The sequence below is a fragment of the Martes martes genome, assembly GCF_963455335.1.
Source record: "Martes martes genome assembly, chromosome: X".
Classification (NCBI taxonomy): domain Eukaryota; kingdom Metazoa; phylum Chordata; class Mammalia; order Carnivora; family Mustelidae; genus Martes; species Martes martes.
This window is the reverse complement of record NC_137897.1, coordinates 121541670-121565120: the sequence shown is the minus strand read 5'-3', so window position 1 is coordinate 121565120 and position 23451 is coordinate 121541670. Positions and strand designations below refer to the sequence as shown.

Sequence of the window (23451 nt, the reverse complement as noted above, 5' to 3'; positions counted from 1 at the left end):
ACAGGCAAAATCACCTATTGTTTATAGAGTCAGTGCTTGATGTGAACTCAAACGGCAGGTGGCAGGGCTAGCCTGAGAGTCTATTCTGTCCTTGAGCAACAGATAACTTCAAGAATCTAAATTCTGTCCCCTGGAAACATTCACAGGGGTGCAAAAAATGTTGTTGGACAGGGGCGCCTGGGTGGCTCCGTGGGTTAAAGCCTCTGCCTTCAGCTTGGGTCATGATCCCAGGGTCCTGGGATCGAGCCCCGCATCAGGCTCTCTGCTCGGCGGGGAGCCCGCTTCTTCCTCTCTCTCTGCCTGCCTCTCTGCCTACCTGTGATCTCTGTCTGTGTCAAATCAATAAATAAAATCTAAAAAAAAAATGTTGTTGGACATTCTAAAGCCTATTCGTTGACCTTAGGTTAGGACTGCTTATGGGATGATCAGCTCTATAAACTTTTCCTTCCTTTACTTCACAAGACTTGCTGAAGGTAATGATTCATAAGGGCTCTGGGCTGGACTTTGAAATTAGACTCTTTTCAGAAGACAGGGTTGTTACTCCACCATTTCGTGTGTCCTAAATTCCCGGAATAGCTTGTAAACAGTTCCGAGTCTGGACTTAAAAAGACCAGTGGTTCTCTTCCAGGCTCCCTCCCAAGATGACTAGGGGTGAGAATTCAATCTCCTGTCAATGGTGCTGCCGGAAAAAGAGGGTTGGGGGAGAGGGGCGGGGGGCGGGGTAGCGGCATCAGAGGCCCCCAGGCCTCCTACTCACCCGCCAGGTGTTTCGCGTCGGGTTCCATAGGCTCATCGGTGGTCGCCCCGAGGGCAGCCTTGGACGCAGACGACCCCATAAGTGCGTCGCGGACTGCCAGCCACGAGGGTGATGGTCCCGGAGTCTGGTCCCTCCTCTCCCGGACCGGCGGACTGAGCGAGGATGGCACCTCGGGCAACAGGTGGAGCCCCCGAGGTGACGGAAGAAAGGCCTAGCCCTTCGCTAGGCAACGTCCTCTTCCTGCAGCCTGACGCAGAGCCGCAGCATTGTGAGGTGGAATTTGAAGCCGCGAGGCCCCAGGGTGTTGGCCAGAGCGCGGGGGAAGAGGGCTGCGGGCCACCAAGCGGGTCCGAAGACAGCATTGAGCGGGGGGCACGGCACCTCCAGAGGAGCGAGGGCAGATCCTTCGCAGAGCAGATGCTCAATAACAAAATAGAAAAACCCATCGATTGAATATGACGAAGAAGCGGTCACATATTATGGGGGCTGTTTCCTGCTTAAGGACTTGTCCTCCTCTCCTTCACCCAGCATCAGATATAGAACCATAGAGTTGTTCATGCTATCCCTCGATTATCCTTTTAATGTCCGTGGACTCTGTCGTTCCTTATGTGGCTGAGTCTTCTCTCTTCTTTTTCTTCACCGCGGATCTGCTCAAAGAACCAACTTTTGATTTCATTGGTTTTCTCTAGATTCTGTTTCCTATTTCATTGATTTCTGCTCTTTACTATTTCCTTTCCTTCTACTTGCTTTTCATTTATCTTGCTCTTTATCTTCTGGTTTCTTACGGTAGGTTAGATAACTTATTTGAGATTCCTCTTCTATTATAATAAAAGCATTTAGACTTAAGTACTGCTTTTCCTGTCAAAGAACGTATTGCTTATGATTTCAATCTTTTAAACTTTGTTGAGATTTATTTTATGACCTTTATCAAGGTCAACATCTGTGTACCCTTCAAAAGATGCACATTTTTCTACTATTAAGTGCAACGTTGAAATTAAATGTGTAGTATAGTTCCTAATATTGTATCATAAGTGACTAAAACAGTTCATTTTGATTTGTGGAGACTTCCCCTTCCCCCACCATGCTGAAAATTCAATAGTTTCTTCAGGGATCTCTTCAAGTTCAGCAATCTTCTGCAGCATAATCTTCTGTTGATCCCGTCCAGGACACATTGCATTTCTAATATTCTATTTTTCATTCCTACCAATTCCATTTGCTTCTTTTTATATCTTTTATTGCTCTTCTCATTATGTTCACATGTTCCTTTAAACCCTTGAGAATATTGATAACAGTTACATTGGTTATTTTAAGATGTTTATCTGCTAATTCACCTTTGATAATAGCTGTTTCTGTTGACTTTTATCTTTTCTTGTACATGAGCCATATTTTTCTGCTTCTTCTGATGAATACTAGACACTGTTAATGCTACTTTGTTGAGTCCTGTATTTTGATGTATCTGTTAAAGAATGTTGAAGTTTCTTTAGATAGGCACATACACTACCTTCTTTTTATAGCCAAATAATATTCCATTACATGGGTATACTACGATTTATTTATCTACTCATTCTTTGATGGATATTAAACTATTGTGAATACTTCTTCCTTTACAAGTAGTTGTTCCAATACCTGTTTATAGTTGTTTTGGGTATATACCTATGAATGGAATTTGCATGGTCATATGGTAATTTCTCCACATCCTCATCAACATTTGTTTCAGTATGGCCATCCTACTGAATGGAAGTGGTATCTCTTTTAGGTTTCATTTGCATTTCCCTGACGACTAATGATTTAGAGGACTTTTTTTTCATGTGTTTATTGGCAATTTGTGTATTTACTTTGGAGAAAGGTCTGTTCAGATCCTTTGCCCATTTTTACATATTTTTATTTTTTAAGTAGGTTCCACACCCAGTGTGGAGCCCAATGCAGGACTTGAACTCATAACCTGGAGATCAAGAACTGAGCTGAAATCAAGAGTCAGATGCTTAACCAACTGAACCATCCAGGTGGCCCCCTTTGCCCTTTTTTAAATTGAGTGATCTTTTTTCAGTTTTATTGAGGTGTGATTAACAAATAAAATTTTGTGTATATTTAAGTTGTACAATGTCATGTTTTCTTTTAAGGTGTTATAACATGAGGGTTTAGTTTTTACATTTATAATATTTAATATAGTTTCACAGGCCACGAAGAAGTAAAAGGATTATGTGCAGCCTTGTAGGAAACGGGCAGGGTGCTGAGGAGGGCCAGGATGAGTCTAGGGCCTTGGTGGGTGCATTCCAGGGGGAGGGGGCCCTGAAAGGGAAACCAGACAATCCTGTGAGACTCTGAGAACAATGGCATAACAAACAACAGGTGTGTGGTAACCTGGCCCCGGGGGATTGGGTCCACGCCTCTGTGGTGCTACTTCCATAACTCTGTGGCCAAAGGTCAAAGAAGGCCTCGCATCCCTGGGGGACAGGGCCACATCCCTGGAGGGGGCATGCCCATCGGCGTTCCTCATCCAGAAGGGAATCCCCATTGGGGGACCCACTGGGGGGCGTCATGCCAGGTGGTGGACCCAGCATGCTCGAAGGGGGTGCCCTCAGCCCATAGGTAAGGGAGGGCGCCCACAACCAGGTGGATACTGGGTCGGGGACCTTGCAATACTGGCTGTGGCAGCAGCTGCAGTGGCTGCAACATTGCCTCTTCCTAGCATGGTCATTGCCCGTTGGGAGCCTGGGACACTGGAATAGCAGCTGGGATTTTTCTGCCGGGAGCTTTCCCAGTCGCTGGGTCCCTGGCAGCGCCAACAAGTGGCACTCAGGCAATGCCAGTATCTTTGGGAGGAGATCCCTCTCCTGTCATTCACATGAGCTTCTCCCCCCAAAGAGGGGGATGGCTCCAGTTCCTGCTGGGTTCCCCTCAGCACAGCCCACTTCATGCCACCACTCATGGGTGCGCAGCCACAGATAAAATGGGGTAAAAGCTACTTTCCACCCCATTGCTTGGCTCTTGAGTTTCCTTGAGGACTTTATATATATATATATATATCTATATATATATATATATATATATATATATATACTGACATACTGACATACTGACATACCAACAGTTTTTCTGTGTATGATGAGAACACTTAAAATCTACTCTTTTAGCAAATTTCAAGTATACAATTTTATGAACTGAAAGTTTGTACACTTTGACCAACTTCTCCCCATTTCCCCCATCCTCAGCCCCTGGCAACCACCATCATTCTCTCATTCTACTCTTTGGTTATATAAGTTCAGTGTTCTTAGATTCTGCATATAAACGAGATCATGCATTTGTCTTTCTGTGCGTGGCTCATTTCACTTAGCATAATGTTCTCCAGGTTCATCCATATTGTCACAAATGGCAGCATTTCCTTCTTTCTTATAGCTAAATTATATTCCATTGTATACATACCACATTTTATTTATCCATTCATCCATCATCAGACACTTAGATTGTTTCCATATCTTGGCTATTATTAATAATGCTGCAATAAACATGGGAATGCATATATGTCTTTGAGATCCTGATTTCATTTTCTATGGGTATATACCCCAAATTGGGATTGCTGGATCATTCAGTAGTTCTATTTTTAATTTTGCCTAATTGCTGTACCCAGGACTACCAGTATTAGGTTGAATAAAAGTAGTGAGGGAGGGCACTCTTGTTTTATTTTCTGAAGCTTGAGGAAAAGCTTTCAGCTTTTCACCATTGAGGATGATATTAGCTATGGGCTTGTTGGCTATTGCTTTTATGTTGAGGTACATTTGTAACCTTCATCTTGTTGATGTAGTGTATCACACTGATTGGTTTGTCGATGTTAAACCATCCGTGCATCCCTGGAATAGATTCCATTTGATCATGAGGCATGATCCTTTTATGGTGCTGTTAAATTTGGTTTGCTGGTGTTTTGTTGAGAATTTTGCACCTATATTCACCAGGAATATCGGCCTATAATTTCATTTTACTGTGTATCCTTGTCTGGCCTTGGTATGAGGGTAATGCTGGCCTTATTAAATGAATATGGATGTGTTCCCTCCTCTTTAATGTTTTGGAAAAGTTTGAGAAGGATTGGTATAAATTCTTAATTAAATGTTTAGTAGAAGTCACTCATATACAGTTTTAAGCGTTTTTTTCACAGGGTGGGGGGCGGGCTGCACAACTCAGAGCCGTCACTGGATAATTGAGGCCCTAACCCAGTCCTGGTACAGCTGCGCAGGCGGTTTGGTTTGTCAATGTGTCAATTCCCTGGAAAGGTACCTCCCATTTAAATAGAAATATTTAATTTGGAGGCTGGAGGGGGTGAGAAACCTATTTTGGCCTTAAGTGAGCTGACATATCTGTGAACTAAGCCTAGGCATCTTCAGGAACATCAGTGCGCCAGAGGCCTCAAGGAAAGGAAGGCACTGGGGTAAAGACCACCCTAGCCCTAATGAAGGAGCTCGTGAAGACAGGACTGCTTCAGGCTGTACACTCCATGCTGGTTAGTTTTCTTCACAGCTCCTGTTTCTATTGGCTCCACCAACTGCCCAAGAGGGGATCAAAAGTCTGATGCAGCGTCTTTTACCACAGAACAAATGGGCCAACTTTTGGCATGAGTTACAGCTTGTGGTTGTTGTTGTTTTATCGGGAACATGAAATTCTTTACTTTGGGAAAGAGAGCTAGCTCTTTTTCTCTGACTGACAGAAGGAGTAAGCATTGTGCATTCACTGCCTTGTTTCAAGAAATGCTCGCTAGCATCTGGATTTTATTGGTGATTATCAATCACTCCACCTGGCGGACAGCCACAACCAAGACATTATTTATAACAGTAAAAATTTTGGACAGCAGAGAAAGTTTCTAACACTTTATAAATGTGTGTAGCTCAAACACGTAACACATTTTAACACCCATTCCACATTTTTACGATACATACAATCAATTGGCCCAAGCCTCATTCACATCACAAGGTTACTTTAACCCTTTTTTCTTCACTACAAGTTGTGTCCAAACTCTAAGAAGAATTTGTTTTCTTTTGTTTTTGTTCTAACAAAAAGAGATACTACCTCTTATCTCCTCAGCCGGGAGCTTAGGGAGTTCAAGGTAGAGAGAAAAAGGCCGGCCTGCAGGGTTGGCTGGATTTGCATGGAAGAGTCCTCTTTTTTTCATGTTTTATAAGCAACTTTATTGAGACACAATTGACAGACCACACATTGTTTTTATTATAGTCACAGAGCTGTGCAACCATCACCAGAGTTACCTTTCGGCTCTCATCCCTGTATCCTTGCTCCCTCCAGCCCCTGGCGAGCACGAATCTGCTGTGTCTGTGGATTCTCTGCTGTGGACATTCCAGATACATGTGTCCCTTCGTATCTGCCTTCTTTTCCATAGCATAATGTTTTCAAGGTTCATCTGTGTTATAGCAAGTGCCAGTAATTCATTCCTTCTTATGACAATAGTATTCCATTGTACAGGTTAGGGTTAGGGTGAGGGTTATCCATTACAGTTTATAGGCATTTGGGTTGTTCCCACCCTTTGGTTGTTTTGACTAGTTCTGACATAAACATTCATGTATAACTTGTTACCTTTTGGAGGAACCACTGTTGTCCGTTTTACATTCACAAGAGCTCCAATTTCTCCAACACTTGCCATTATCATACTTCTTCATCCTACCACGTGTGAAGTGGTATCTCATGGTGGTTTTGATTGCATTTCCCTGATTATGAATGATGTCAAGCATCTTTTCACGTGCTTATTGATAATTTGTTTATCTATGGAGAAATACCTATTTATATCCTTTGCTCATTAAAGAAATATTTGTGAGTTGTCAAAGTACTTTACACATTCTGGATGCTAGACTCTTATTTATATGATTTGCAAATATTTTCTCGTACTCTCTGCATTCTTTTTACTTTTTGAAGTCCGATTTATCTATTTTTCCCTTATTGCTTCTGCTTTTAGTGTCATAACTAAGACTCCATTGCCAAAACCTAGGTCATGAGGATTTGCTGCTATGTTTTCTTTTAAGGTTTTTATAGTTTTAGCTCTTATATGTGGGGTTTTGACACATTTTGGGTTGATATTTGAATATGTGTGGGGTAGATGTCCACCTTCATTCTGTTGCATGTGGATATGTAATTGTCCGCACACCAGCTGTTAAGAAGATTATTTTCCCCCAATTCAATAGTCGCGGTATCCTTATAGACATCTGACCACAGATGTGTGTGTTTAATTCTGGACACTCCGTTCTATTCTGGAGATCTGTATGTCTACCCTTGTGACAGTACCAAACTGTCTTGTATGAGTTTTGAAATCGGTTGGTGTGTTCCTCCTGCTTTGCTCTTCTTTTTCAAGATGGCTGTTCACTTCCACACATTGGCTTTCACCACTATCTCTACCATTTGTACAAGTGCCCTTAGGCTTGAACTGTTCCTCATTCTGTTGCAAATGAAGTCAGTTCCTCTGGAAAGAGATCAGGAGTATCTGTTTTATGGACTGCTTCTCTCCCAGGCAAAAACTCCAAGCCAGGGCTCCACAGCTGAAGACGGGGACAAGGCAAGCTTCTCTCTGCTCTAGGGGTTAAATGATCAGTTTGGTGGTTGGGGGTGGGGGGGTTTGCTGTAGCCTGAAATCCTTTCAGTTTGCCTCTTCAGGCATGGAACCACCACCTTTTTTTTTTTTTTTTAATTAACGTATAACATATTATTTGCCCCAGGGGTGCAGGTCTGTGAATCATCAGTCTTACACACTTCACAGAACTCACCATACCACATACCCTCCCCAATGTCCATAACCTCACCACCTTCTCCCGACCCCCCCCCCCGCAACCCTCAGTTTGTTTCCTGAGGTTAAGAGTCTCTTTCAGTTTGTCTCCCTCCCGATCCCATCTTGTTTCATTTTTTCCCTTCTCTACCCCCCAAACCCCTGCCCTGCCTCTCAAATTGCTCATATCAGAGAGATCATATGATAATTGTCTTTCTCTGCCTGACTTATTTCACTCAGCATAATACCCTCTAGTTCCATCCACGTCATTGCAAATGGCAAGATTTCGGGGGTTTTTGATGGATGCATTATATATATCTGTTGATTGACATCTAGGCTCTTTCCATAGTTTGGCTATTGTGGACATGGCTGCTATAAACGCTGGGGTGCACGTGCCCCTTCGGATCACTACATTTGTATCTTTAGGGTAAATACCCAGTCATTCAATTGCTGAGTCATGGGGTAGCTCCGTTTTCAACTTTTTGAGGAATCTCCATGCTGTTTTCTAGAGGGAACCACTGCCTCTTGAAATGGGTGAGATCAGGTACCCAGTACTCTCAGGTTAGAAAAATAATTTCTAAGTGCCATAACTCTATCAGTGCAAACAGTTCAGAAGGTAATGGAGAGAGATGTTGAAGATGTCTATTTGATTTCATATGTGTGCAAACGGTTGTTCAATTCACTGAGGTAAGAAACACTGGTAGGAAATATCCCCTAATATGGTTTACATTGAAAACCAGGAGCTCAGATTCAGACGTATTAAGAGAGCCAGTGGAAATGTGCAGAAGGCAGGTGGAAATCTAGATGCAGAGTTCACATAGAGGTCTGGATGGAGACAGATTTACCTGTCAACTCCATTTATAGGTAAGCAACAATAGAGAAGCCTCTGAATGAATTTGAGAAGGAACAGCTAGAGAAGAGAAAAACCAGGAAATAGCAGAAGCCAAGAGAGGCAGATTTCAAAGAAGAGTGGCCAGTTGTATCCAGACTGAGAGGTTTACTAGGGCATGAAAATCATCCATTGACGTTCACTATGTCCTGGAGGTCATTGGTGACATTGGCAGGAGTGGTTTGAACAGAGTGATATGGACAGAGGTCAGAACACAATGACTTGAATGAATAGGAAATGATAAAATGGAGAGAGAAGGCAAAGGTGTATATTGTTCCCATCAGAGTCTTGGCTGTGATTGAAAAAAGAGAATCTACTGACCGGGAGGGGATACAGGGTTGCATAACAGTAAGCCCGATTGGCGCAGGTGGGAAAGTAAGGATACATCTTCTTTTCATCACTGTTCCTTGTGATGCTGAACACTTTTAAGGACTGAACACTGAGCTAAAAGGAACCTTGGTGGTGATCCACTCTAGCCTTATAAATGAGAAAAATGAAGCCCGGAAAAGGAAAGGGACATGTGCTCAACGTTGGCCTACAAAAACATTCAAATCATTTTATTCCCCTTGAGTTTTCATCACTCTTACTCTGTAAATTAAGTACCATTCCTCCTAGTTCCTTATTTAATATGTCTAACTTTTTATTTTGTAGTAATTATAGATTTACAGGAAGTTGCAAAAATAGTACAGTGAATCCCATGTATCCTTTACCCAGTTTCCCCCCAGTGGCAAGATCTTACATTGCTATTGTGCAACTTCAAAACCGACATATTGACAATGGCACAATACTGCTAACTTGACTACAGACCTTACTCAGTTTCACGAGATTTCACATGCATTCATTTGTGGGTGCGTGTAGGTCTATGTAGTTTTAGCACAGATAATGTATTCAACACCATAATCAAGACAGAACTGTTCCATGAGCACAAAGGAACATCCCGTATTATCCCTTTATAGTCACACATATCTCATTCCCCCTCCGGTCCCTATTCCCAGCAATCATTAATCTAGTCTTCATTTCTATAATTTTGTCATCTCAAGAATGCAATCAGATAGTATGTGACCTTTTGAGACCGGCCCTTTCATTCATCATAATACCCTTAAGGTGTACCCAAGTTGTTTCTCTTCATTGCCGAGTAGTATTTCATGGTACAGATGTTTGGTTTAATTACTCATTCGATTGCAGGATATTTGGGTTAGTTCCAGTTTTTAGCTCTTACAAATAAGCTGCTAAGAACATTTGTGGACAAATTTTTGTTCCATCATAGCTTCTCGTTTTTCGGGGATTAATGTCCAGGAGTGCAAATGCTGGGTTGTATGATACATGGATGTTTAACTTTATTAGAAATTCCCAGAGTCTTTTATAGAGTGGCTGTACCATTCACCATTCCTGTAAGGTCTAAGAGATCCAGTTTGTATGCTCAACAGCATCTGGTATTTTCACTATCTTTTTTTCTTTACCATTCTGTTAAGTATGTAATCATAATTCATTGTGGTTTTAATTCGCATTCCCTGATGACTACTGAAGTTCACCATCTTTTCATGTGCTTCCTTGCCATCCAAATATCCTCTTTAGTGAGACGTCTATTCATGTCTTTTGCTCATTTTCAACTGGATGGCTTTTTTATTGTTGACTTTGTGTAGTCTAGATTAATCAGACATATGGTTTGCAAATAATTTCTCTTGATGATTGCCTCCTCTTAATTTTTTTTACAGAGCAAAAGGTTTTCATTTTGATGAAGTCTAGTATATTGTTTTCCTTTTAGGACTGTGCTTTTGTAGTGAAGGCCAAGGGCTTGTTGCCTAGCCCAAGATCCTGATGATTTTTCTATGATTTTTTTCCTAAAAGTTTTATGGTTTTACATCTTACATCTAAGTCCATGATATATTTTGAGTTAATTTCTGTCTAAGGTATGCAGTTTAGGTCGAAGTTCATTTTTTTTTGCCTCAGGGTATCAATTACTCCAGCATAATTTGTTGAAAATACTGTCTATCACTACTCCACTGAAATGCTTTTACACGTCTGTCAAAATCAGTTGAGCATAAACCACACTGTCTTGATTACTGTAGCTTTGTAGTAAGTGTTGAAGCCAGGTGAAGTGAGTCCTCCAACTTCTTCAAAATCAATTTAGCTTAATTAATTTCATACCTGGATATTTTCATGTTTCCTATAGGGAAAGAAAAGGACAGAGAAGAACTGTGGCTGTGGGAAATTAAGGACAACACAGCATTTACACTCCGTGTGCCCCACGGTAGTGGTTTTTAAACTTCAGTTAGGGTTAGGGTTAGCCTTAGAATCAGCTGGGGAGTTCATGAAGATTTCTAGGTTCCACCCCCAGGGATAAAGTTTGACCTGCAAGTACTTCTCACACAGCTGGAGTACACATTGAAATGTGAAGAAACAATAATCTAGGGAGAAACAAGAAGAAAAACCAAAACCAAAACCCAACCTTTGTCACTATTGTTGGGATTGTTTTCTTTCTTCCCGCCTCCTCCAACGCCCACTTTCATTTCCAGTACGCAATAGGCTTGACTCTTTTCTAAAGATGCACTTACCTTCTGTGGTTATACATAGAAGGAATAATGCAAGAGAACTTGTTAAAATATGGTTTTTGTTACATCCTAGGTCCTTAATGTTTCTGGAGAAACAGATTTATATTATAATGGAAGTCCCCAGGTAAACAGGATCTGCCAAATAGGAATTTGCTTCAGAGTCCAATTTCGGTTAGAAAGGGAACTCACGGAGACTCAGGCTTTGACAGGTATCTTAGATACCTAACATTTTAGCGATCAAGACGGAAGACACAAGACATATGCCCCTCAGTGAGGACTTCCGAGTACAGGCGGGGTGCTAGTGAGCCGCTTTCACTTCCTTCCATGAACACTAGTGCACTCATTTACTGGTCCAACAGAAGCCTCGTAACTAGTTAACTAACTAGTTAACTAACTAACTAGTTAACTGACTAACTAGTTGACTAACTAGTTACTGAGGCACGGAACACTCTTTAGCTTACTCTACGGAGTGTCGAAAATGGAAAATAAAGACTCCAAAGTTAAACGAAGGAAAAGTAACTATTTAAAATATGCTCCCAGGACATTTTGCCAATATGCCCCCGTGGCCTTTTAAAAAACCCTAAAGCAGCTTCATGTGCACTTTGCAGGCCAGTCACAGTGAGAGGGTTCACTGAGTCCTAATAAAACTTTCCGGGAAACGGCTCGTGTTGACCGCATTCCTGACATTCTCCCGGGGGAGATAAAGAGAGCCGTGTGAGGGCACAGGAACCTTCAGGGCACGCTTCCGCCACCGCCCGAAGAAAGCGAGTTCGTTTACCCGTCGTCCTCCGACTACTCGAGGGAGGACAGCTCTTGCATCAGCTCCGCCTTCTCCTGCTGCAGCTCCTGCAGGTGCTGCTGGTTCTGCTCCAGCCTGTCCTCCAGCCACTGCAGGAGAGGCCCGCTGACCGCCGACATTTGGCTGCACAGATTCTTGGTGAACACTTCGACAGGAAAAACACGGTTGAGAGGACAAGCCCCACGTGCCCCCCCCCCCCACCTGTGAGCACACAGAGACGGCCTAGCAGATGATTTCGTATCTCTGGGCAGGGGAAAGACAGAAGAGCTGAGCAAAGAAGACAGCGGTTTTGAGGCCAAAAGTCAGACAGAAGCAGAAAGACAACCAGGTCTTTACTCCCTTAGGCAAAAGGGCTAAGAACTATAGGTTTCTTTCCCCAGCCCGTAGGCCTTCGCACAGTGTAAATGACAAATGACCATAAGCCCTAGGGTGCAACAACCCTGCTTTCGGCAACTTAGCTTTCCACAAGTCCACTAGAAAAATTGCTCAAATGTTTCACGTATTTAAGAAATAAATACATTAATTTAACGCGCCTGAAAGCATCTCATATAAATGAATAAATCTTGGGGCACCTGGGTGGCTCAGTGGGTTAAAGCCTCTGCCCTCGGCTCAGGTCACGGTATCAGGGTCCTGGGATGGAGCCCCACATGGGCTCTCTGCTCAGCGGGGAGCCTGCTTCCCCCCCTCCCCTGCCTGCCTCTCTGCCCACTAGTGATCTCTCTCTCTATGTCGAATAAATAAATTAAAAAAAAAAAAAAAGAAAATGACCACTGTAATACTGTGGGGTATATCTTCCAGAATCTATATATATGACATTTGTGTGTATGTGTGTGCATTTGTATGTATACTTTTGAATAAAAACTGTATGATTTTGGATGTTACTTTTTTACCACATAACAATGACATCTTGCTGCCTCAGTAAAGATCTGCCTTTCCTTCCTAAGGGCTGCACAATGTTCATCAGAATGCATGTACCAATTTAAAGACTTATTTCTTTAGAGAGACAGACAGAAAGAGAAAGAGTGCACATGAGCAGGGCAGGGGCGGACAGGGAGGGAGAGGGAGACAGAGCCCCAAGCAGACTCCACACTGAGCCTGGAGCCCGATGAGGGGCTCCATTCACAGCCCTGAGATCGTGACCTGAGCTGAAACCGTCAGACACTTAACCCACTGCACCACGCAGGTGCCCATGCAGGTACCAGTTTAATGAGTCTTCTACTGATGGACACTTCAGCAGCAGCCATTTTCCTTGCTACTATAAAGACTGTGGTTCATATCCCTTTAGATTTATTTTTGCATACTTGTCCTACAAATTTCTAAAGGATACATTTCTAGAGGTGGAACTGCTAGATTCAACTATATGTATATCTTAAAACTGATAAGCCAGTATGTTCCAGACTGGACCAAATTCTACCTCCGGGAACAGTACATGGGAGCATTCACTTCCCACACATCCCCACCTAATTTTACCTCTCAATTTAATCTTTGCCAGAAGGTGAAAAACTGCCACGTAAATCCATACTTCTTCTAAAAACATTTATGAAGAATTTGACTTCTCTATAAAAGTCTTTCATTCTTTATTTTTTTAAAAAGATTTTATTTATTTGAGAGAGAGAGGGACACAGCGAGAGAGGGAACACTAGCAGGGGGAGTGGGAGAGGGACAAGCAGGCTTCCCGCTGAGCAGAGAGCCCGATGCGGGGCTCGATCCCAGGATCCTGGGATCATGACCTGAGCCGAAGGTGACACTTCACAACTGAGTCACCCGGGTGCCCCATAAGTCTTTTCATTCTTACTTAGTCGGCTTTTTCTGAGTTCAGATTATACTTAGGTCAGGTCTTCCCAGAGTTTGAAAAATATCCTCTTATATTTTTCTCCTTATTTTTTTAACTTTTAAAATGAGCTATAAGGGGTGGGGCGTTTCTGTGGCTCAGTCAGTCAGTCAGTCAGTCAGTGTCTGTCTTCAGCTGAGGTCATGATCTCAGGCTCCTGGGATTAAGCCCCACTTTCGGCTTCCTGTTCAGTGGGGAGTCTGGCCCTCCCTCTGCCTCTACCCCTACACCCCGTTCATGTGCTCTCTCTGTCTCTCTTTCTCTTTCTCAAATAAATAAATAAAATCTTAAAAAAAATAAAACGAGCTATAAAGGTATAATTTATAGACAATAAAATGACCCCGTTTAAAGTGTACAGTTCATTCAGTTTGTGGTAACGACCCCTAGTGAAGAAGCAGATCCCTTCCATTAGCGCAGGGAACTCTGCTGGCCCTAGCAGCTGTTGAGCACAGATTACTTTCGCCTATTCCTGAATGTCATATAAATGGAACAATAAACAATAAAGTATGTAGCATTTATTGCTTTGAAGTACTATCTATCTTTCTTAAATATAAATTCTTATACACAAATGGGCCCATTTGTGGGTTCTATTCAGTTCTACTGATTTATTTGTTCATTTTTTAGTTATTACCATCCTGTTCAAGTTACTGTGGCTTTAATTCTTTGTCATATTTTACCTCCAGATAGAAGTGATAGGAGAGACATACCAAGCCATCTTTTAATTTTGTCTCAAAGTAATGGCCTATAACTTGAAAGCCTCTATTTCTTCCTCACTGGTGACTTTGCCAGACACTGGGAAAGCCTACACAAAATGGCCTGGGAATCAGGGTGATTCAAAGAGAAGGTATGGTATAGCAGGTGTGTATGCTGGAGAAAAATGATTTCGTATGTATACTGTATTGAGTTTTCTGCTCCTTGGCCTTATATAGGAATTCTTTCTGTGTTTATTGACATAAAAAGATTCTTCCTTTTATCTGTCTGTCTATCCATCTCTTTCAATTCCCACCATAATAGGCTGGTAGTGGTGTGCTGGAACCAATTTAGATTGGCTCATGAAAGCCGATCTACTGCTGAAATTTCAGAAGCCCTTGAGCTGGTTGACGCCATACTAGTTGTTTGAAATCAGCCATGGTAGGAGTATTATACATTGGAAACTGGCAAACACAAAAAATCAGGGCCCTTCCTCCTCCCTGAGAACTGGGTATTAAACATGTACCAGCATAGCCCCTGAGAAAGTCGATCATAAAGTTCATTCCACTCTTTCTTCCAGCCTTACTCTAGGTAGCATATACAGTAAAGGGTTTGCAGGGTTCGAGAGAAAAGCTGGGAGTGGGATTAATGAATAGCAAAGCTCTTGGAAAGGGAAATTCAAGGAGAACTTGAACCTATTACTTCAAGCATTTAAACTAGTTTTGTTTCTGTCAGCTGAGTATTTCAGAAATCACTGTCCATAATCTAGAAAAAGAAATTTTACCTGAGCCATTATGGATCTTGGTTACTGAGTCCAGATGTGTCAGGCTAAAGGGATAAAATAGTTTAGGTTAGCAGCAGAGCCACAGTGAAGGGAAAACAAAATGATAAAGTGCACCGGACCTTTGCGAATTGGATTAGAGGAATATGCATAATTTAAATTCCATTAGAGTGAAATGTTTCATGATTTGGAGGATATACTTTTATTCAGAACTTCAAGATAATTCAAAGAGATCACTTGAAATCACTGTCTCACTTCATACAGTCCACACTTCTTGGGCAAGACCCAGTGCTTGGCAGTAGGGCTACTGAGGTGTAACTGCTTGGTTTTTTTCTAACAACCAAAAGTATCATTGCCCTTGAAGGATCCAAAGTGCAGCGGGAGAGAAATGAATGTTACATAGAATATGAGAGGTGAAAGGAAAGGGGCCTCCGGAAGAGGAAAAGAGGGACCAGGCCCTGAGAATTCAAGATGAGAGAGGAGGGAGGCCTTCACCTGTGGATCCTCCTATATGCATCCTGCTCCTCTTGGCACAGGATCTTGGGCAGCTCGACTGCTGACTCCAGGCATACTTTCCCGATGGTTACGTGAGGTACAATATGGATGGGGATCTCAATCCTCTCATACCTGCGAGACAATCAACTCAGGTCAGTTTCGTGTTTGTTTGTTTCTAGCTTTATTTTGGTTTAATTGATGAAAAGGAATGATATATATTTAAGGCATACAAATCGATGTTTTGATATTGATATTTTGAGTAAAAGGAGCACCACACTCAAGCCAATTAACATATCCATTACCTCACATAGTTGCCTTTCTTTGTGTGTGTGTGGTAAGAATACTTGAGATCTACCTTGTTGGAACATTTCAAGTATATAACACTGTTCTGTTAACTGTAGTCACCATGCTGAGCAGTAGATCTCCAGAATTCATTCATCCTGAAACTTTGTACCCTTTGACCAACACTTCCTCATTTTCCCTTCCACCACTCCTGCCATGGCAACCACCATTCTACTCTCTGCTTCAACGAGTTTGCTATTTTTATTTATTTCAATTCATCCATTGACAGACCTTTAGGTTGCTTTTGTATCTTGACTATCGTGAATAACTCTGCAAAGAACATTAGAGTACAGATATCATTTTTGAGATCCATATTTCATTTTCTTTGGACATATACCAAGAATGGGTTAGTTTTTAATGCCGAGTTGTCATAATCAGAAGTTTTCTATAAACTTAATAGAAATTTTGGGATACAGTATACTCGAAGATTAGACATCCCTGTCATTCATCTAGTAGCTCAACTTGAAACTTGACTGAATTCAAAATGAACTCACCTGGGGAGCAAATTAGAAGCCCATTTGCAGAGTCAACATTCCCCACTCTCCTAGAAAATGTAAGCCCGCTTTCAAAAACGTATCGGAGGCCTTGGGAGTTCAGGGTCCTTATGCTCACTCCCCCAGATAAGGGGAATAGCTAATTAATGCTGTCTTTGGTTGAGAAGTTTCCATGGGGGGTGAACACATTCACCACAAAGTCTGGGGAAGAGTAGCTGCAGACTTTCTGTGAGTCCATCATATTCATGATGTATATGGGATTACTCATATAAATGCTCACTTGTTCTAACTCAGGGCTCACCAGTGGCCCGAAGTTCCCATTCTCTCCCCTGAAGGGAAATAGGTGAGAAATTCACAAATACTGGGGCAGCTGGGTGGCTCAGTCAGTTAAGTGTCTGACTTTTGGTTTTGGCTCCGGTCCTCACTGAGCCCCACATCGGGCTCTGAGCCCAGCACACAGTCTGCTTCAGATTCTCTCGCCCTGCTCTCTCCCTCTCATGTAGAACACGGCCTTTTTAGATTGGGTTAGTGTATTTTTTAAACTACTCAGGTGATTCCAGTGTTCAGCCAAGTTTGGGAATGAGTGATCTAACGCATTTTTCTTTCTCCACACATCCCAATCTATTCAATTCAAATGCTCCTCAATTTTTGGTGACAAAATATTCCTTACAGTGGCAGAAGCCTATTAACTTTTCCTTAGAAAAAAAATAAGCTCAGATACATGAGTTTTCTCTCTAACAATAAAAGAAAGCTGATAAACAAAGTGCTTTCTGGCTCAATATGAAACCTCAAGGGGACATTTAGTAAAATGAACAGTGTTTGGCATTCATATAGAATTACTAGGCATAGGAAGAAGCTGGAAAAATGTGACCAATACATAAGAAAAAAAATAAGTTGACCGAAGTAGAGCTAGAAATATCAAAGATGAAAGAATTAGCAGACAAGCTTCTTAAAATAATCATTTATCATTATAAATATTCTGTGTGTTCAGAAAGCTAGAGGAAAGACTGAACATGCATAGGATTAACAGGAAATTAAACATTACAGAAGGAAAGATTAGTGAACTTGAAGATACAGCAATAGAAACTATATAAAATAAATGACAGATAGAAAAAAAAAAGACCAAAAAACAATGAACAGAGCATCGGTGAACCATGAGACAATGTCAAGTGGCCAAATATGTGTATAATTAAAATATCCAAAGAAAATGAGAGAGTGGAACAGAAAAAAATACTTGTAGAAATAATAGCTGAGATTTTCGTAAATTTGATGACAAATGTAAATTCACATGTCTAAGCTCAGGGAAACCCAAGGACAGAATGAAACTGAAAACAATTACACCATGGCACACTATAATCAAAGAGCTTAAAACTAGTGAAAAAGAGAAAATCTTGAGAAGTCAGAAAAAAAGTCATATTAAGTAAACAGAAGCAAAGGTAAAGATGATAGCCAGTTTTTCATTGGATGGTAGAGAAATATCTTTATAATTCTAAAAGACAAAAATGGCCACCCTAGAGTTCTTTACCTATGGAAAATATATTTTTTAAAGATTTTATTTATTTATCAGATAGAGATCACAAGTAGGCAGAGAGGCAGGCAGAGAGAGGAAGGGAAGCAGGCTCCCGGCCAAGCAGAGAGCCCGATGCGGGGCTCATTCCCAGGACCCTGAGATCATGACCTGAGCCGAAGGCAGAGGATTTTTAACCCACTGAGCCACCGAGGCGCCCCGAAAATATTTTTTAAAGATGGAATTTAAGACTTCTTTCAGACATATGAAAGTCAAATGACTATTTCACCAGAAGACTTACACTACCAGAAGCATTAAAGGACATTCTTCAAGAAAGAAAATGGTAACAGATGGAAACAAAGAAATGAAGAGCACTAGAAATGGTAACCCACTGATGGGAGATGTTTGCAAACGACATACCTGATAAAAGGTTAGTGTCCAAAATATAGAAAGAACTTAAAAAATTCAACACCCAAAACGTGAATCATCCAATTAGAAAATGGGCAGGAGACATAAACAGACAGTTCTCCAAAGGAGACATGCAAATGGCCAACAGACACATGAAAAGATGCTCAACATCACGGATCCTCAGGGAGATGAAAATCCAAGCTACAAAATCAGCTCACATCTGCCAGAATTGCTAAAATAAAAAATACAAGAAACAACAGCTGCTGGTGAGGACAACGGAGGAAACCTTTTGCACCATTGGGGGCAATGCACACTGCGGCAGCCACTGTGGAAATCAGTCTGGAGGCTCCGCAGAAACTTAAACACAGAAGTTATCCTACAATCCCTCTTTTGCACTACTAAGTATTTACCTAACGAATACAAACATACTAATTCAAAGGGAATCATGTACCCCGATGTTTACAGCAGCATTATCAACAATAACCAGAGTATGGAAACAGCCCGAGTATCCACCGGTAGATGAATGATGAAGACGTGGTCTATGTACATGATGGAACACTACTCGGCCATCAAAAGAATGAAATCCTGCCGTCTGCCATGACGTGGACGGAGCTAGAGGGTGTAATGCTAAGTGAGATAAGTCAGTCAGAGAAAGACTGGAACACTCAATATTATTAAGATGTCAATTCTCCCCAGAATGATCCACATTCAATGTAATCCCAATCAAAAATCTCAGCAGGCTGTTTTGGAAAAGTCTGGAATTTCTTAAAAAGCTAAATATACACGTACCATATAATTCAACCAGTCTGCTCCTAGGTATCGCCCCAAGGGAAGAGAGAGCACATATCCATACAAAGACTTTGTTTGTAATAAACCAAAACTGCAAGTAACTCAAATGTCTATCAACAGGCAAATGAATACACAAATTGGGGTAATACTTATATGATTTACTACTTTTCTGTAATAAAAGGTGTAAACTATTGATACCTGTTATAACATACATGAATCTCAAAATAATTTTGGTGCATGAAATGAGACAGACAAAAAGCTTACAGTCTATGACTCTACATATGTGTCTATTTTTTCTCTACAAAAATGCAGACTACTCTATAGTGTCTGTAGCTCAGGGCCTTAGGTTGCAGGAGGGACAGGGAGTACTAAGGGAGGAATTACAGAGGGGCACTAGGAAAATTTGGGGGTGAGGGATATTTTCATTATCTAGGAATGTACATGTCAAAACTTGCCAAAACTATCTACTTTAAACATGTGTAGTTTATTGTATGCGACTGTACCTCAATAAAGCTGTTAAAAACTAAATGGAACTGGGGCTCCTTGGAGAAATGCAGGAAAGAACGAGATGAAAGTGGAACATCTTCCTGTGCTACAAAATCGAGCAGTTAGGGTTAGGGTTAGAATAAGGGAAACCCTAACCCTAACCCGAACCCGAACCCAAAGAACATGGGAGGGGCTCACCCTCAAAATACCTAATGATAGATGAAAAGAAAGTACATTTGTCAGTTGGCAATCTACTCCCAGGAAGGGCTTTCCCTGTCCATGTGTCTATTTATTAATTTATTTATTAACATATATGTGTATATCTGGATTCTTATTTTATTCAATGGGTTCTAGTCCATTATTATCATGAGGTATTTGGAGGCACACTATTCTTTTGTTACTTCTTTGTCCCCCTGACGAAACTGGGGGCTCTTGAACACCAGAGAATGATGCGGACGCCGCCGTGGTGTTCCGGCCCCGGGCAGAGTCCGGCTCAGGGCAAGGGCGGCTGGTGTGAACATACATCAGCTCAACCAGGACCGCAGACAAGCTCCCCAGGCGCGGAAGGGAACTTCGGGTCCTCCTTTTTCTTTTCATCTGTAGCACTGACGAGCTGGATGGAGGTTTTTCTGGGGATCCTCTCAGCTCCAGAATATATAATCCCACATCGGGTGCCCTGCTCCGGGGGGAGCCTGCTTCTCCCTCTCCCATTGCCCCTGCTTGTGTTCCCTCTCTCGCTGTGTCTCTCTCTGTCTTTCTGTCAAATAAATACATAAAATCTTTTTAAAAAGAAACACTATTTATAGGCATAAGGAAAAAATGATCATGGAAATATGATAAAATGTTGACATCTGAGGAATCTGGGTAAAGGGCACACAGGAATCCTTTGTACTACCCTTGCAACTTTTCTGTAAATTTGAAATTATTTTAAAGCAATGTTAAAAAACACCAAGAGCAATAACTAAAAGGATCAAAACAGTACACACAACTTGTAAAACAGAAAAAAAAAAAACAGAAAATTCAGTGTAACAAGTGGCAGGAAAAGTCAAAAGAATTAAACAGAAGGCAAACAGGAGGCAAACAGACAATTGCAGCAATGATACTAAAATGAATGCATTACACTCACCTATTAAGACAGATGTTCTGATTGTTTAAAACCAAGTAAGTCAAGATCTTGCTATATTCTATTTAAAAGAGACATCCCTGAAACAAAGTAACTGAGGAAGGTTGACAGTGAAGGAAAAGGCAACATGCAACAGGCAGTCCCACTGTCGTCCTTGGGAACAGAACGGCGCTCTCCGGCCGAGCCAAAGCTACTCGACGGGCCTCTCTGCTTAGGTGTGGCTACTTCACTACGTTCCGCCAGTGAGATGGAAATGGAACTGTTTTCTGGGATTTCTGACGTCATTTATGAGAAATTGGCTGAGCGGCTGAGCTAGGACAGGCCCCTTTTTGCCCTCCTACCTTTCCTCTTCCTTCTGGCCCTCAATGGAGATGTGCTGGCTGGAACTCCAGAAGTCTCGTGGACCATGAGGGGACCTTAGGATGAAAACCATATACCAAGATGGTGAAGCAGAAGATCGGAGCCTGGGTCCCTGATGACATCACAGAGCCCGGGAATACCTACCTCCAGACTTCAACCCAAGAAAGAAATAAGCTTTCTTGTTTAAACTGTTATTTATTATTTCGTTTTTTTCCCCAATATACGTAGTTCGACCTAAACCTGACAGGAACAATCATAGTCTCTAGAAATGGTTTAAGGCATACATAAATAAACGTGTAAATGGGCGAAGAAAGCTAGTTCATAGTTTATGAAGGAAAACACAACAGGACAATATAATATAATAGTTATGAACCTTTATAAACTCTTTATGCAATACCAATGCAGCTTCAAAATAGATAACCCTAAAATACAGAAGCGGATGGGAGGTTTCCATACGTCTCTCTCAGATATGTATAACCAAAAGCACACACTGTGAGGAAGGATATAAGGACTGTAACACAACTGTAACACAACTTAACAAGCTTATGCTAATAAGGAGATAAGGGACTTGTACCCAAGAGACAATATACATATTTTTTGGTGCATATAAAAAAGTCACGAAAATTGACCATGTTTTAAGTCAGAGGTCAGTGAACTTTTTGTGAAAAGTGCAGACAGTAAACGTTTTACTGCGTAAAACATTTTTGTTTTACTTTGTTTTTTTAAAAACAGCATTTTGTTTTACTGGGTAAAACATTATTGTGTAGAACAGCTGTGTGGGCAACAGGGTCTCTGTCAGAACCACTCAGCTGAGCAGCTGTAACTGGTAAACAAGGGTCAGATGCTCCAAAACAGGCACCAGGCCCTTGTAGCCTACAGCATGTAGTCTGTGGACTCCTTTTCTAGGTAACAAAGGAAATATCCAAAAATTTCTGTAAAGCCGGTATCACCTAGGCCATGGTTACCGTAATGTATTAAGAATTATGGGGCACGTGGGCGGCTCAGTCTGATTTCCACTCAGGTCATGATCTCTCTGCTGGGCCTGGGGCCTGCCTAAGATTCTCTCTCCCCCTTTCCCACTCCCTCTGGCCCTCCCCACCCCACACTCTCACTCTCTCTAAAAAAAATTAAAGTAACAGAAAAATAAATAAATATAATCCACCCCCTCCCAGATCTATAAACCTGGAAATTTTTAAATGCACTTCGAAATAACTGTTCGATTGAAGAGAAAATAAAAACTGAAAACATAAATCAGAAGTAAAAAAAAAAAAAGCCACTGGAACCTATGGAATGAAGCAAAAGCGAGGAGGAAAATTTATAGCATTAAAAGTATTTACCAGAGAACAAGGGAGACAGAAAGTAAACTTAATTTTCATCTCAAGAATTCATCTTTCTAAAGATTTTATTCATTTACCAGAGGGAGAGAGAGCGCGCGTGTGCGCATAAGCAGGCGGAGTACCAGGCAGAGGGAGGAGAAGCAGGCTCTGTGCTGAGCAGAGAGCCCGATGCGGGGCTCGATCCGAGGACCCTGGGGTCATGACCTGAGCTGAAGGCAGACGCTTAACGGAATGAGTCACCCAGGAGACCCTTACCTCAAGAATCTAGAATGAAGACAACAATGAGAACAACACAGCAACAATAAAACGTACAGAAAACAGAAGGAAGAAATTAATAAAGAAAAAAGCAGAATTTTTTTAAAAGATAAGAAACTGAATTGATCTAGAGAACTTAAAGCTGGTCCTTTAAAAAAACCAACAAAATAGATAAGCCTCTGGCAACAGAATCAAGAAAAAAAAGAAAACACAAGTAAACAGCATTAGCAATGGAAAAGGGGACATACTTAAAGAAACAGATCACACAGTCATCCACTTAAGAAATATTTACCGGTAAATACCTAGGCCCTGCTCTAGGTGCTAGTCAACAAGACATAGGACGTCCCTACAGTCATGGAGACAACAATCTAAAGGGGGGAATGAGACTGTAAATAAGAAATGAACAACTAACTTATATTAGTGCTACAAAGAAAATGAAACACATTTTTTAAAAAAAATTTTTAAATGTTAAATACATATATCAAGTCCAAAGAACGGAAAACAGATGAAATGGATAATTTTCTAGGGAACTATAAATTACCACAGCTGACAAATACTGCATGATTCCACTCATAGAAGCAGAGAATACAGTAGTGGTTGCCAGGGGATGGGGTAGGTATAAAAGGGGTTGTTATTCAATGGGCATAAAGCTTCAGTTAAGCTACATGAATAAATTCTAAAGATCTGCTGTACAACACGGTGCCTAGAATGAACAGTAAGGTATAGTGCATTTCAAAATTTGTTAAGAGGGCAGATCTCATGTTCTCTTCTTAACCCCCCCTCCCCAAAATAAAATGAACCAAAC

At 41.4% G+C, this 23451-nt stretch overlaps 1 protein-coding gene across 5 annotated transcripts in view; it reads right to left on the bottom strand.

The window, feature by feature from the left end:
- Positions 1–5604: 5604 nt before the first annotated feature.
- The window catches only part of BRCC3 (BRCA1/BRCA2-containing complex subunit 3), a 56061-nt gene continuing 38214 nt past the window's right edge, over positions 5605–23451 (bottom strand). For 3 of the 5 annotated variants that reach the window (XM_080794843.1, XM_080794844.1, XM_080794845.1), the window contains 4 exons: positions 15546–15677; positions 15054–15097; positions 11728–11893; positions 5605–10564 (listed from right to left, as the gene is read on the bottom strand). In XM_080794843.1, the coding sequence (XP_080650969.1) occupies positions 11742–11893; positions 15054–15097; positions 15546–15677 (328 nt within the window). In that variant the 3' untranslated portion in view covers positions 5605–10564; positions 11728–11741. Of the gene's footprint in view, positions 10565–11727; positions 11894–15053; positions 15098–15545; positions 15678–21035; positions 21111–23451 lie in introns of all 5 variants that reach the window. The other 2 variants (XM_080794841.1, XM_080794842.1) reach the window with 1 other exon arrangement.